General features: G+C 35.5%; 1 protein-coding gene across 2 annotated transcripts in view; it reads left to right on the top strand.

The window, feature by feature from the left end:
* The window catches only part of ADGRA1 (adhesion G protein-coupled receptor A1), a 284,883-nt gene that overhangs the window by 43,232 nt on the left and 227,105 nt on the right, over positions 1-14,546 (top strand). For both annotated transcript variants that reach the window (XM_074875014.1, XM_074875013.1), the window contains exon 2: positions 817-888. In XM_074875014.1, the coding sequence (XP_074731115.1) occupies positions 817-888 (72 nt within the window). The remainder of the gene's footprint in view (positions 1-816; positions 889-14,546) is intronic.

Below are 14,546 nucleotides of genomic sequence, written 5' to 3'. Positions count from 1 at the left end.
CTTTAGTATATTGCAAGGTTTCTAAGTGGTAGCATCTTCAGAATGAGCGCATGTTCATATGTATTACTTCTGAAATAGCTGCGAAAATACAGCGATGAAAAATCGTTAAACTAGAAAGATCCACATGTGACATCGACAGTAGTTTAACATGAAGAGGAAGAATAGACAACTTTTTCAATAGCTTGCATGCAGGGCCAGTTTGCATGTGTACTTGATGGTGGTGGTGCCAGGCATAGCTTAATTACTGAATTTCTGTGATGCAGAGTTTGCAACAAGAAACCAATTTTGGACTAGTCTGTTTTTGTGGTAAAGGTGTGGGGTTTTGTTTCCCTCCTGTTGAAAATGAAATGCTTTCTCTGTATCTATCAGCCATTGATAGTACCATTCTTTGTACATCCCTGCTATAGCAGCCACTGCAAAGTGACTGTATTGTCCTCTAATCTACTGGAACAGTTTTTAACACATCCCTTGCTTCATCAGTCTTTTTGCTGACTGGGAAGCCCAACAAGAACCTTTGCCAGTGGTAATTTAGAATCTGCTTGTGAAGCGCGGGCATTTATCAGTGTTACAATTTTCAAGTTGGAGCCAAAATTCTTTTGTTGACATATTTCTTGAATGTGCTTTTATTTAATAAAGAAGAAACTGTGCACTTCAGGAAATGGTAATCTTTATTTACTGCTATGATGGGAAAATGCAAATGAAGCAGAGAATTTTGTGATTAGTATTTTACAGAGCAGTCATTTACTATAATTACATGTTTTTAATCAGTGGAATTATGATGTTCTATTAACTAGATTCTTTCCTGACTTCTTGTAGGATTCTGAGTAACAACAAGATCTTATGGTTGAAGAATGGCTCTTTCTTTGGACTGAGATCTCTGGAGAGACTGTGAGTAACTGATCAGCCTCGTTCCACCTCAGTTAAAAAGTCTTTGTATTTTAAATATAGAAACAAACATCAGATAATGAAGTTGTGATGTGAGATGTTCTGAACTGTATTGCACAGTAGAGTTTCTAGGCAGTTATCAAGTTAAGAAACAGCATAAAAATGAGTGAATAGGGATGGACGTGGAAAATACAGGAAAGCACTGCGATCAATTTGGAACTAAAATAAACATTCAGTCAAAGACTTGTACTACACTATGTACACTGTTGCAGTGAAGACTGGTATATGTAGTGGTAACACTAATATACCTGACATGCAGTTTGGGTTAACTCCTTGGTCTCGAATAGTTCCATTTTATTTCCATTCTAATTTTAATTCTATTCTATATTTTAATTCTATTCTGAAGAAATTGGACAGCATTTATCACTGGAGCAGACAATGACATTGATAAAGCTCAATGACCGTGCATTTCTAGCTAATATTTGGAAAGGGGAAGAGAAGCTCAGGAGCAACTAATGAGTTAGAAAGAAAACATTTGGAAACTTCAATGGAATAAATAAGCAGTAACAGCTATACTATAATAAGACTGCTTTCTCTGTATATGGATCACTCATTTGAGAATAATCATGTAACAAAGTCTAAAAGGCTATTTTTTTTGTATCTATAGGCAACTTTGCCAGTGCATCTAAAATGAATAATTATATTATGCCTATCTTACAGTATCTCCTGCAGCTTAAGCTAAATTATTTTTATATTGCTTTGTAAGAATACCTTCATTATGTAGAGCTGTTGATATAAAGTAGTTGCTACATTAATGAATGCATGAATGTAGTCTGTGTTGTATGAATGCTTCCACATGCAAAAAAATTACATATTAAAATCAACTTTAGCTAATATTTTGCTATGCATGCGTGTGATGTACATGCTGTATATGGTTGTGTAATGAGGTGGGTAAGTATATAATACTGAGATATTTGAATATTCTAATTGCGATTTAAAAATAAACAATGTGTTTCAAGGTCTGGAGCAATCCTGTAAGCACCTTGAAGGGTTAGGATGAAGATAACTGAACAGTTATGTAAAGGAATACTGCAATTTCTCTGCATGTAATTGTAACAAATACTTTAATGTTGACAGTATGAAATGGTATGGGATGAAGAGTAGTTGTGTGTTACTTACTGATTTAATCTTAGGTGTAGCAACGATATGAGGTTTATAAAGTTTACAAATATTTTAGACAAACCAATTTGGAATAGGGGATAGGATTACAAATTTATTGCAAGAAGGGAAAACAGTAAATTAAATTCTAATGTACTGCAAGTAAAGCATTAGTGTTTAGAAATAGAGGAAAACATTTCCTCTGGGTTTTTTTAAGGTTTAATTTACACTGGGGATTGATACTGAGCATGTACTTTTAAAAACTTTATTAGTTATCTAGTTAGAGAAAAATACTTCAACCTGAAAAGACGTTGCAAATAGTATTGAGAACTGTGAGAAAACAAAAAAATGCCTTAGGTGTGTAGCCTCAAGTATCATCACCATATAAACCTTCTTAATTTTATTGAATTGATTTTTCACAACATTACAGATAAAATGAAGGTGCATCATCTCCTCTGTATATAATGTTATTTGGCCATGGCGTTAATACAAAATCCGTAAGTGGTCCTTGAAGCAAAGACTAGAATCCAGATGATGACATTCTTATCAGACTCGGATGCTCTGTTTCTTGTTCTTTAGCCCCATACACTTGTTATCAATATGTGCGAAGTCCCAGTTTCATCTGGGGGAGTGAGAACAGCTGGAATAGTCTACTAGGAGGTGGGTGTGAATGAACTGCATCTGAATGAGTGCTCCTAACCCTTGGACAAAGGTTTCCCCAGCTTTGCCTTCTCCACACAAGCTAATTTAGAGTGGTACTTCAGGTGCTTAAAATGGAGAACTATGACAGCAACTGCTGTTGATGTTCATGGCTCATCAAAATGGACCAACAGGAACTTTTATTCCTTGCCTGAAAGGGGAGGTAGAGAATCTTGTGAAGTACAGTAGCAGGAAAATCCAGCTTCCTTTAAGATAATGTTAACTTTGCAAGATCAGGTGCTTAGAAATGCGGGTGTGCTGGAGTTAAGGATTACTCATTTAATTTGGCTTTGCACTCCCTGTGGTCCTGTTCAGAACAAAAAGTTAGTAATGTGAATGCCATAGAGACAAGACTCATGTATGTGTGTAATTCTTTTGTGGTTACCATGAGATCATGAGCCAGGAGAGTGAGTGTTAGCTTCTGTGGAAAATGAAATCATTCAGTGTCAATCTTGATAACTTTAGAGGAGAAATAAAATTTTAGGTGAGACTGAGTGACTTGTATATTCTGATGCTTTCCTATCCTGAAGTGCTCAAAACCTCTTTTTGAGTAGAGAACAGTTTGAAGCCCTACTCCAATAAGCTAGTGACAACTTTCCTCTTATTATTTTGTTTTCCAATGCATGTCACAACAGGAATTGGATTACAGAAGTGTCAGTCCTCCCAAGTTCTGGTGATTTCTTAACAGCATGTTGCACAAGTGAGAGACCTCACTGGGCAGTTGTCTGAAATAGGACTCCTTATTTTATGCAATTTTAATCAAGCAAACTGAGAAACATTATTTGTTTGCCCCTTAACTGTCCATTCTAAGAGAAAGACAGAGTTGATTTCTCTAAAAGCTTAGACTGTTGTAGAACTCTTATATTATGCATGAAATGCAACTTTTTCAAAATATAGTTAGCCCTGGTTTGTATTTGTTTCTGCAGACTTCTCAGAAACCATAGCATGAGTATTACAAGGTTTCTATTTCAGATTGTCTTAAATTGTGTTACTGCTGTAAAAGGAAATCTGATATTAGATTTTCAGGGGATACAACCAGCCAGCCAGGAAAAAATATGTTTGGGGATACAGTTACTTCCCTTTTAGTAATAGAAAGAAAATCCTATATTTACTAATAACTAATATTAAAAATCAAGCATTTAATAATGTCTGTAATAAAAACTACATTAAGTAATAGTGGTCAAAATACATTTATGAAATATTAGTATTTTTACTGGACAGTTTGTAAAAATGCTTTGAAAAACACTGTCTCACAAAACGTGCTTTTTCTGTATTTTGTATGTGTGTAAACAGTGACTCATGAGTGATCTGTAGAGATGGCACACTTTCCACTTAGTTTGAGTTTTCTGAAACTTGCTGCCTTGTGCTGATTTGGAAAGGCTGACTCACAAATGTGTAATGGCATCTGGATCATGATGCACCTCTGTGCCGCTGGGCTTACTTTGTAGTACAAACTTAGATACCGTTTGAGAATAAAAACTTTCTGTAAACTTAGGTTTTGTATGGTGCTCAGGTATGTAGGCTTTGATTTGAAATAAAATCAGAAGTGTAGGTAAGAAAATAAATAAACTTTTTCGAAGCAAGTGTGGTAAAGAAACTGTTAAAATATGAAGAACTTTGTGGAATTTAACTGTAAGAGATCTATGGACCATAAATTCTACAGATGAGAGTGAGCACTTTGAACCCATTTCTCTGATACACCCTGTGGAGATGGCGTCACATTCAGGATGCTGAAAGTTCCGTTTGTATCTGAAGCTTGGGGCAAAGACTTGACAGCTTGTAATGGGTTCACTTCCAGTGCCTTGCCTGTCTGTAGTCAGTGTCCTCTCTTCTTGGGAGATACACTGATCTGAGCAGGACAGCATTGCTTATTGTAGACATTTAAATAAGTTTTTCTTATGCTCTAGGTACCATAAAAGAAAGACAAAGTGGGCTTTCAAAGCCATGAAATGGTGAGGTAGTCCTTTCAAGTAAGTCCCAGCAATCCAGAAGTTCTCATTTAGTTAAAATAGTAATTTGGAGGATCTGAACAACTGAAAAATCAAGTCTGTATAATTTGATGGTATCGTTATTCCATAAATTGGAACAATATATTAACTAGAAAAATCTGTGACTTAGTTTGATTTTTTTTTTCTTTAAAATTATTGTTATTTATTTGTTTAGTTTATGGGCAGTGGGGTTAACCATTGCTAGTACCCAAACAATCATAGGCTAGTCCAGTTTACCAAGTTACTAGCAGACACCTTATCATGGCAGTATATGGTATGGACCCTGCTCCAAAGACGTTGCAGACTCTGAACGGTGTGTGGCAAAGTAATATTAGTAACGGTTGTGGCAAGTCTTTTTATGCTTGTGAATATTTGGCCAGCCATAGTCCAAGTGATTCTTTTGGGGACAAGGACTGAGGTTGTTGGGCCAGGTGCTCCAGCTGTGCTGGACCCAAAGTCAAGATCTAGACTAGGAAACTTATACCCTCATCCTGATGTCAGCTGGCACAAACCAGTATGTATCTGAGCTATTATCCACACTACGAATTTTCTTGCCCTCCACAGCAACCACTGCATCACAGTTGCCTGGATAGCCCCTGTCTTGAGCTAAGTCCCCATGTTACCTGTAGCTGGGGGCAATCTGTCTCGAGTTCATCTCCACTGTGGACTTCCTGGTGCTTAATGGGATTGATCTTGTACTTGGCATTTTCTGAAGTGGGTGTATGAAGTCTCTCTCTGTTCCATAACCAAATGTACTTTTTCATTAAGTTTATAGGAGCATAATTACCTCCGAGACTGCTGCTTCTTTGTCCCCTGTGGCTGAAACTCTTTAACGGGTTCAGAAGCAATTTGGAGGGAACCAGCAAATAAACAAACATACGTGTTGCATAAGCAGTGTTTCCTTGGGAAATCAGGATGAAATATCACTAAGCAAGATTACACATACTTTTCACCGCTGGCCCAGAAGAAAAGCATGCCAGCGCCAATACTTCAGCAGTGACTATTTTACAGAAACTTGCTGTTACATTTTGCCAATATTCCTAGACATGTGTCTAGAAAAAGAAAAATAATGCTGAAGTATTTCTAAGAAGTTAACATTGAATTTTTTTTTGTTTTAATTTTATTTTTTTAGCTGTATAGATCAGTCTTACTCAACCAGGTATCACTTAGATTGTGTGTACTTTTTCTAAGTGTTGCTGTATTGTAAAGTTACCAACTGTGTGGCAGTGCTATTCTCAGTGCATAAAACCTACTTGCAGTAGATTTCAGTATGACATTCTGCAACTGTATGTTGTGCTGTGCAATTGAAATAATAACACATTAACTTGAGGGAATGAAAGGGCGGGAAAGGCAAGCAAAACAAATTAGACTATAGAAAAAAACCCAATGTTGTTAAACAGCTGGTATAAAATTATGATATTTAGATGTTCTTTAGCAAAACTTAAGTGATGAAAGGGTAAAATATAAAGGTTTTACATTTTGATATACTGATGTGCTTCTTTAAACATGCAATTTACATTCTTTAAATTACTGGCCACTTTGCCTATACTTTTGAAATGTGCATGCACACACACACATGCACACACGTGAAGAAACAGATATTCTTTCTAGGCACTGTGAAGGATTGGAAATACGCTTAAAGAAATTGTTAAACAATTTTATTTTCAACCTATGACATCTTTAAAGTTAGAAACTTCATAAATTAAATTTAGAATTATGTGTTCTTTTTTTGATTGTTGTGTAAAAATGGAAAAATACTAGTTATTGTAAATTAATAATATTTCAGACTGACAGGATCCACATTTTTTTTCCTGAAGAGCTTGCAACTAAGGAGTGTGCCCCTAACTTCGTGCAAGGGCTCTTAACAGAAAATAGATTCATCGTCTTGGAGACCTCAGATGACCACATTAATTCATCTCAAATGCCATCTAGCCATGTTTAGAGAAATACTGTGATGTTACTCAGGGAAAGGGCAATTTAAAAACCTGTTTCTTAGAGCTGTTTGTTGTGTAAGTAGTCATGGCATGATTAAAACTGTTGAGTTTTATCTAGTTTTTGTATTTGGAGAAATATGGAGAAAGGAAAATCAGTGCAAGCTCCTTTCAAGCATCTGAAATTTTCTTGTCACTTTTTCTTGTATTTCAAATCCCACATGGATTTAGTAAATTCTCTAGATCTAGTTGATAATGATAACAAACAATTTCTTTGTTTAAATTCACCGTAAATATTCTCACAGAACAAAAATACAAATGCTCCAACCATTATTTTTCCTTGTCTAGTAATATGTCTAGGAGTCCTGGGGAAATTGAAGCAATTTTTCATGTAAAATTTATTATTGTGTTGGCTTGTTGTAATTGTTTACAAAAAACTCATTATGCTGAATTATTCTTTGAAGTGATTGAGCATATTCCAGTAGGTGAGGAAGGATGGGAATAGTCATGGGAAATGTTTTTTCTTCTGGAGCAAGACTGTACTTTGTGCACATACTCTAAACTAGACTGAAAACAATTCATATTCCTCTTGGTGCTCATTGAACTTTGAGTTACGCTTTTGGTTTTAGTATCAGATTAAGAGATTGTCTTTCTAATTATGATGATGCTGGTGTTTGCATGAAGCAGGATAGTTGGCTTTGTCACTGCTAGACAACTAATATGGCTGGCAGTTCTTTAATCGATGTTAAGTGTGCTTGCCTGCAACATATTCAATACTGCTCTTCCAGATACATATCTATTGCAAATAACAGTTTTGAAGGGTTGGAAATACTCAGAAAATAAAGAGCTTTACAAATACAAATACAGGAAGGGGCGGGGGGGGGGGAAAGCTATAAACATGTCAGGTGCAGACAGATCAAAGAGGGAAGAAGAAAATATTTGCCCATATAATAATTATTTATCACCTAAAACCAGAATAGCTTTTTGTGAAATGAATGTTTTTTTAATGCTCATCCTGGAGCATGGAGAGAAACAATTTCTACCAAGAAAATGAGTGTTAAGCTAGTAAATTTGGCTGTATTTTTCAGAGTTTAATACACACACAGTTGCTTAGCCATGTAATTTTTTTCATTGATCATGAATGCCATGGTCACCCACTGAAAGATATTTTTGTCTGGGCTTGCACCATATCCCTGGGTTATGACCAGATTCCTTAACCATCCTGGGTCTTCTTCAGCATCTCCTGTGGGAAGTCTTCCTTTGTGGTGGGAACAGCCTGGTTGCTCTTGCATGTTGCCTCCCTTTGGCTCTTGGTCCTCTGCCATTGTGATAATTTTGGTCATGTTACTCAGTAACCCCGATGTCATGTTTATTCTGATACAGCCAGAAGACAGAGATGTCCACTTAAATGAATGTGTTCTTTAAATATCTAACTTCATGTATCTATCAATTAAGTTTGTAACATTTTAATTATTGCTAAATAATTAAATGCATGTCAGAAAAAAATATTTTTTCCATAAAATCCATTTAGTTCCATAAAATCCAATTTCTATAAAATCATTTTAATATCTTACAATTTTAACGGCATGGGTTGGTGAGATTGGTATGAGTCTGATATCAGACTGAAAGTAGACACAAAAATGGTCCTTGTAGCACCAGCCTATCTTCACTTCCTCACTCTGAAGATATTTTTTTAGCGTCAAATATGGGTTCCTCATTAACATTTAAAACATTTGAATTATATCTTGTAAATCATGCAAAACCAAAAATTTATTTATTTATTACAAATAAAATGTAATGTTGTAATGAGAAGTTTCCTCTATCACCTTATTTAGCTAAAGTTATGTTATTCATAGTGGATAAATTTCCAACTGTTTAAGTTGGACAACTTTTTATTGCTTGACAGTATTTATTGACAGATTTCTTTTGTCATCATCTGATCATGGAAGATGCTACGTTTTAGGCGTTGTATTCAATTAAAAATACATCTTTTTAGCTACTAGGTCTTTTACTTAAAGGTCATTAATCCTAATCATAAAGGTGTTTGTGAAAATAGGAAATTTTATGCATGCTGTAGCAAATGCGTAACAGTCAGGTAATATAATACTTATATATTGTTAAACAAAAGAGTCTTCTGAAAGAGGAAAATCTTTGGAAAGAGGCTTTTATTTGAGGCAAATGATTGCAAAACAGGGGCTCTCTTCTTTTAAATTTTGCCATAAATTTTCATTCAATTTTTGTCACATCACTTGATCTCTCTTTACCTCTATGTTTTTCATCTGTGAAATAGTATTGCTTATCTGATATCTCCAAATCTAGTAATACTGGGGAATTTCAATGTATCTAGAGAGAGAAAATGTTGTAAGAGAAAATACACTGATGTTTATGTAATACGAGGTATTTTACATTTCTGCCTTATATAGACTATTGCTTTTTGATGTACTCCTAGCCTGACTGGGAAGCAGTCTTAATGGACACAAATACACAAGTGCAGATAGAGGATACTGATGCTCAGTTGATGTATTTTGTGCAACTCCATGCATCACATATTCAGTTGTTAGCTAAGTTTAGTAGTAGATGTAAACCTCACTTTTTTGTAAACAGTGAAAAGGCAGGTTCTATAGCAGAAAATTGTCCTGTATCAGAAAAATTTTTCAACAATTGAAGTAACTCTTACTAAATCCCATGATGCCAATCCAAGCATGGTGTAGGCTGAAGAGTGCATGGGTCTTAGATGGGGATGGAGATCACTCTCAACCTGTCATCTTTGGTGACAAGGCTGTCTTAGTGACAAGACTGAGGCAGTGCTGGCACATCCCTGTACCTGAGAGAACTATGACAAATGCTAACAGGGCTGCAGGGGATGTGGCTGGGGTCATCCTCTTGTCTTCTTCATAGGCCTTTTAGGCTCAGTTTTAGTCCAAACATAAATTTGGTATATTCTTCTAGTTATATTATTTTTTTTCTGTGAACAATATTAAATTAGAAATACACCAAGCAAGAGTTAATGTAGCAAACCAAATCCTGACCCAGCACTAGGAATTTGAGTTTGCAGAATTGATACTCCCCTTCTTGTAGTACTATCATCACAACTGATATATGCATGTGTATTTTCTGGGTTCAGTGTTGTAAGTATAAAATGAGAGAGATCCATGAATGCTCTGACTACTGTAGCTTGATGAAAATATCTGCCTGGTTACATAAGCAGTGAGAGACAACAAAAAACATGAAGGATCCTTTGAAAACATCACAGAACAGAAAACTGGATTTGGAAAACCCACTGTTAGTCCTCATGTAGAAGTAAAGGAGTGCAGGGTGAAAAGCGTTTCAAAGTAATTATTATTTGCTGCAGGCAGTAGTTTAACGAATTGCACAGAAGGATGATATCTAATTTGCCATTGTTGCATAGAAATTTTGAGAAACCAGAGAAGGAGAAACAGAGGCAGGATCAATGTCACAAGTCAAACTGGGAAAACTTAATTAAAAATTACCTTTTAATTTTAATTCTGTGGTCCTTTATGGATCTCTTGATTACATGCTATGAGTAACAATAAGCTACTTATTTAGTAATGCAAAAGCTGAGTATGTGCATTTTTTGACGTGCCCCCTCTCCCCCCCAAAAAAAACCCAACCCAAAACCAAGCAAACAAAATACCTCCCCAAACTCTCTGAACTCCAGAACCTATTATGTCCTAGTGTTCACTATCAAAGACAGATTTACATTATAGTGGGAATTACAAAACTCCTGTCAGTATGTCAGAGGAGTTAGAAACTAAAAGGAAAATTACATTACCCTCTTTCAAATAGGCAAACATACTGTAAGTGTTACAAGTATGAAGTAACTATCAAAGCATTTGTATTGTAGACCGATAGAAAGATAATATTTTTGTCTAGTCATTTGTTATTTACCAATGCAAAGTCACAAGACAGACTATTAAACATCACATAGTTTATATTTTAGAGGATGAGACAACAGGAAAATGCCCTTTATGTCTACTTGTGTAGAGCTGCTACACCATAATGTGCAAAAAAGCAGTAATTCTAAAAAGAGAGGATGTTTCCTTTTGGATATTACAGTGCTATTTAAAAATAGCAGTAATTAACTCTGAAAAATAGGTTAGTAAAATCAATCCCATAGTTACAGCGCAAGGGCCCAGAACCAAGTGTGTTTTCCATCTTTTCTTTCTACCTTAAGCGCGTTTTTTTGTTTGTCTCCTAAACGGCCACATTCATTTCTCTGGTTCTTGTGGTATTTTTCTCCCTCTGATAGAAACAGTATGGGCTACCAGGCCATGTCTTTGCTCTTAATTCCATGCTTCATAATGTGACGTCAGACTTGCCAGCACTGCATTCCCTCTCAGGTGCTGCTCATTGACGTGACGGGTGTTTATGTCATTCTGAATGTGCTGCTGGGGTTACATCCCTCCAGTTCTGGTGTGAAACTGTGGTTTCAGCTTGGGCACAAAGTTGCCAACTGCTGGTATGTATGTGGTATAGTAACAATATTTAAGACGTCAGTGATTTGCCAGGTTGCATTACTATACTTTTGAATATATTTGCATTTTTTACCCTGACAAAACAGGTTTCTGCTGGAAATGCTAGCGTGCCAAAATAAAAATGTTGTGTGGGGATGCAGCAGTTTCAAGAACATCTTTGTCATAGATATCAGTATTTCATTTCAACTGTTTTGTAATCACATAATATAGAATCTTTTTTTGAATGATAAAGCTGAACGATACCAATTAGGACTGATGCAAGCTGTATGTCTTTTCTATCAAGAAATGGCAGACTGGTTGGAGAAGTAGGAAAAACAGAAATGTGGTTTAAGGGCAGTTTGTATGAAGTCACAAAGCAGCACTCTGGGAAGCCAAGCTGATAAAAGTTAGTGTTAGTTGATCAATAATTGAGCTAATCTTGCGAAGTGAGCTGCAAGGTAAGTTGTTAGCAGAGTCCTTGTGTTCATTATTTTGTGGTTTTGATCCCTCAGCTGTAGGCTATTGATGAAATAATGTTTCCAAATTAAAAAAAAAAAAAGATAATATTTCTTGTATTCATATGCAGTGTGGACTTCAGCATGTTTACTGTTAAGAATACCAAAGTTTGGTGCCTCAGCTGGTAGTATCCATACATAAAATGTGAGAGACCAAGTTCTGAATAGGAACATCTCAACATCATGGTGTTGTTGGGTAAAAGTCAGTATCAGAAGAAAATCTCCAAAGTCCATCCTTCCCTCCCAGAGAGTTTTCTGGGCCCTACTGATACCTTTGTTTTGTGTGTCTGTCTCTGACTTGATAGCAGTTGATAGACATTTCTCATTTGCTTACTTACAAGAAAAAAAGTTATATATATATATCTTATTCTCTTCCAAAAGTTCATGTCTATAGACTAGCCTGCGAGGTCTGTGATGAAAACACGCTATTGCTCATTCATATCATGCTAGTCTATAAATCCTCCAAGGGTACCCAATGACCCTGGGAGCTTGCTGCCTTCAAAACTGCTGGGATGCCTGCAGAAAGCATAGCTTGTTCTCTGACACTTGTACTTCACCAATAATCTCAGAGAAGGCAAAATAAAAAAAAAATAGAATTGAAAAGAAATAGAAGGGCTATGTTTTATGTCAATTTAGTTTAAAGAAAAAAAAAAAAATCCCCAAAATGAGTTGTCTGAAGTAGTTAGGAAAGCTGATGTAATATAACAGCTGTGGGCAGTTTTTTCTCCCCACTTCTTAATATAGACAGAATTGATTAGTTGGGTGTAGTATAGTGCTGCGTGTGTCAAGTAGGTACAAAATGGTTGTTCTCACGAGAAAATCGCATGCAGACTTAGCACATGATAAGCTGTCTTGTGTTAACACAAATTGCCTCGTTCTTGAAATGGAAAGTGACTGGGAGAGCTATAAAGGATGTTTGTATAGTCTGAGCTATGCACATATTCTGTGAAAAAAAGAATTACAAAATTCCTCTATGCTCTACTTTAGAAAGTGTTTTGCTGAGGAGAATACAGAGAGAAACACTGTGCTGAAATAAAAATGTGTATTTTTATTTGCTTGTGAACTTGAAAGAATAAACTAAAATTGTTCTGTGAAATAAGTGAGCTTCATCTTGTAGAAATAAGCAGTTTGAGTTAAAAATAAGACACTTGAGTTAGCATAAGGCATGAAACTTATTGAAGCATAAATAAAATGTTTTTATCATGCTGTTATAACCCAGAAAACTGCCAAAGGGGAAGCTTGAATTTCTTAAAATCAATTAATAGCTGTCTATGAAAAAATACAAAAGATGCTAAATCAGGAAAAAATGTTTTAGTTGTAGGTACCTGAAAAAAACAAATTTATTAAAAAGCATAACTGTAACACTTTTGCTATGATGCTATAATTAATGGCCGATGAAAGAAACTTTTACAGCTAACGTACATTCCCCAGACACATGGTGCATTTGTTATTTTCACCAAGTGTTCTTTTCATTTTTTTATGTTCAATATTCACATTTGTTTCTTAATGCAAAGTAAGTTAATGCTTTTTTAAAGACCTTAAAGACATGCTTTTCAGCTGAAATGGGAGTTTAAAGTACATTGTGTTCAGAACAAAACAGTGTTTTCTGTACTGTGTCAGCAGCTAAGTTGAGAATTTGATAGCTTTTTTCCCCTTTGTACCATTAATTGCTTTTAGGTATTTCTGAGAAGTGCAAGTGCCTCACAAGGGACAATTCTCCCATTTGAGTGAAGTTTGAGTACTGTATTAAGCTTTCCTACTGTACAGAGTTATGTGAACTTACAAAAATATTTGGGAATGTAAGACCAGAATGAGTTGCAGCCTGGCTGAGTTTCCAGGGATAAAAAGAAAATTTGTTCAACTCTCCTCGCATGATATACACCATAAACTAGCCACTCCATTAATTGCTTTCCAGCACTCCATTAAGAACTCTGAAACTTCAGTTCAAAATAATGTCCCTAAAAATTATAATGTGTCAGAGGAGAAGAAATTGTAATGTGTCACAAGTTTTTTTTTTAAAAAAATGTTCTTTTTATGTGTCTTTGCCACAGTAACTAATAAATCCTTATCAGTCCAAATCTGACAGTTACTTTAACTGTGAGTATGCCAGCAAGGTATACCACCAACACAGACACCTGAAAATTTTCCACTATTGGTCCAGTTCAAGTTGCTAGTGTAGACTATCCAATCTTCCCTCTCTTAGCCTTTTTTGGTGAAAAGAAGTGGGGAAAGCTCCTGAAGCTGTATTCTGCATCAAGCAAGAAATAGAAAAATGTGACTGGTCCTTGCAGATGCCCGGAGAGGATTCAACTCTGGATATGCAAAAATTCATGTCACAAGCTGCAATTTCTAACTCTAGTAAGCCCTGTCAGGCTTAAACCCCATTCTGTAACAGTTTCAAATTGCATTTTGAACAAATAATTCGAAGGCAGATTCAAATCTTTATTTCTGTAATAGCTAAACTTTTAAAAATTTCTGCTTTTTCTAATTTGTGATCTAAATGTACTCATAGCCTATTTTTATCCATATGGTTTTATAGTACTGTTATCCTTTAACTTAAAGTAATCCTTTTCTCTTTCTAGGGTTCACCATTTATAAACAATGGTGTAATACTCACTTTCCTTGTCTAAGCAAGCCAAAACTATGATAATCTCTTAGTGACATCATGAAAATAACCATGAAATGTATATATCCTTAAAAAAAAAATTTATGGGCACAAAGCCTGAAACATCTGAAAGAAAGGTTATTATCTGCAAAGATTTATTTTGTATGTAATGACAATGTACTTTTTTTATAGTCTAAAAATTGGATTTGAATCCAGTTTATTGAATACTCAGATAAGTACAAAATCAGCTTAGTTTAACATTCAGAAGTGATGTTCATGTCGTAAAACTC

The sequence above is a fragment of the Strix uralensis genome, chromosome 7, assembly GCF_047716275.1.
Source record: "Strix uralensis isolate ZFMK-TIS-50842 chromosome 7, bStrUra1, whole genome shotgun sequence".
NCBI classification, from domain to species: Eukaryota; Metazoa; Chordata; class Aves; order Strigiformes; family Strigidae; genus Strix; species Strix uralensis.
Note: the sequence above shows the minus strand (reverse complement) of the source record. Positions and strands in the feature narration are given on the sequence as shown.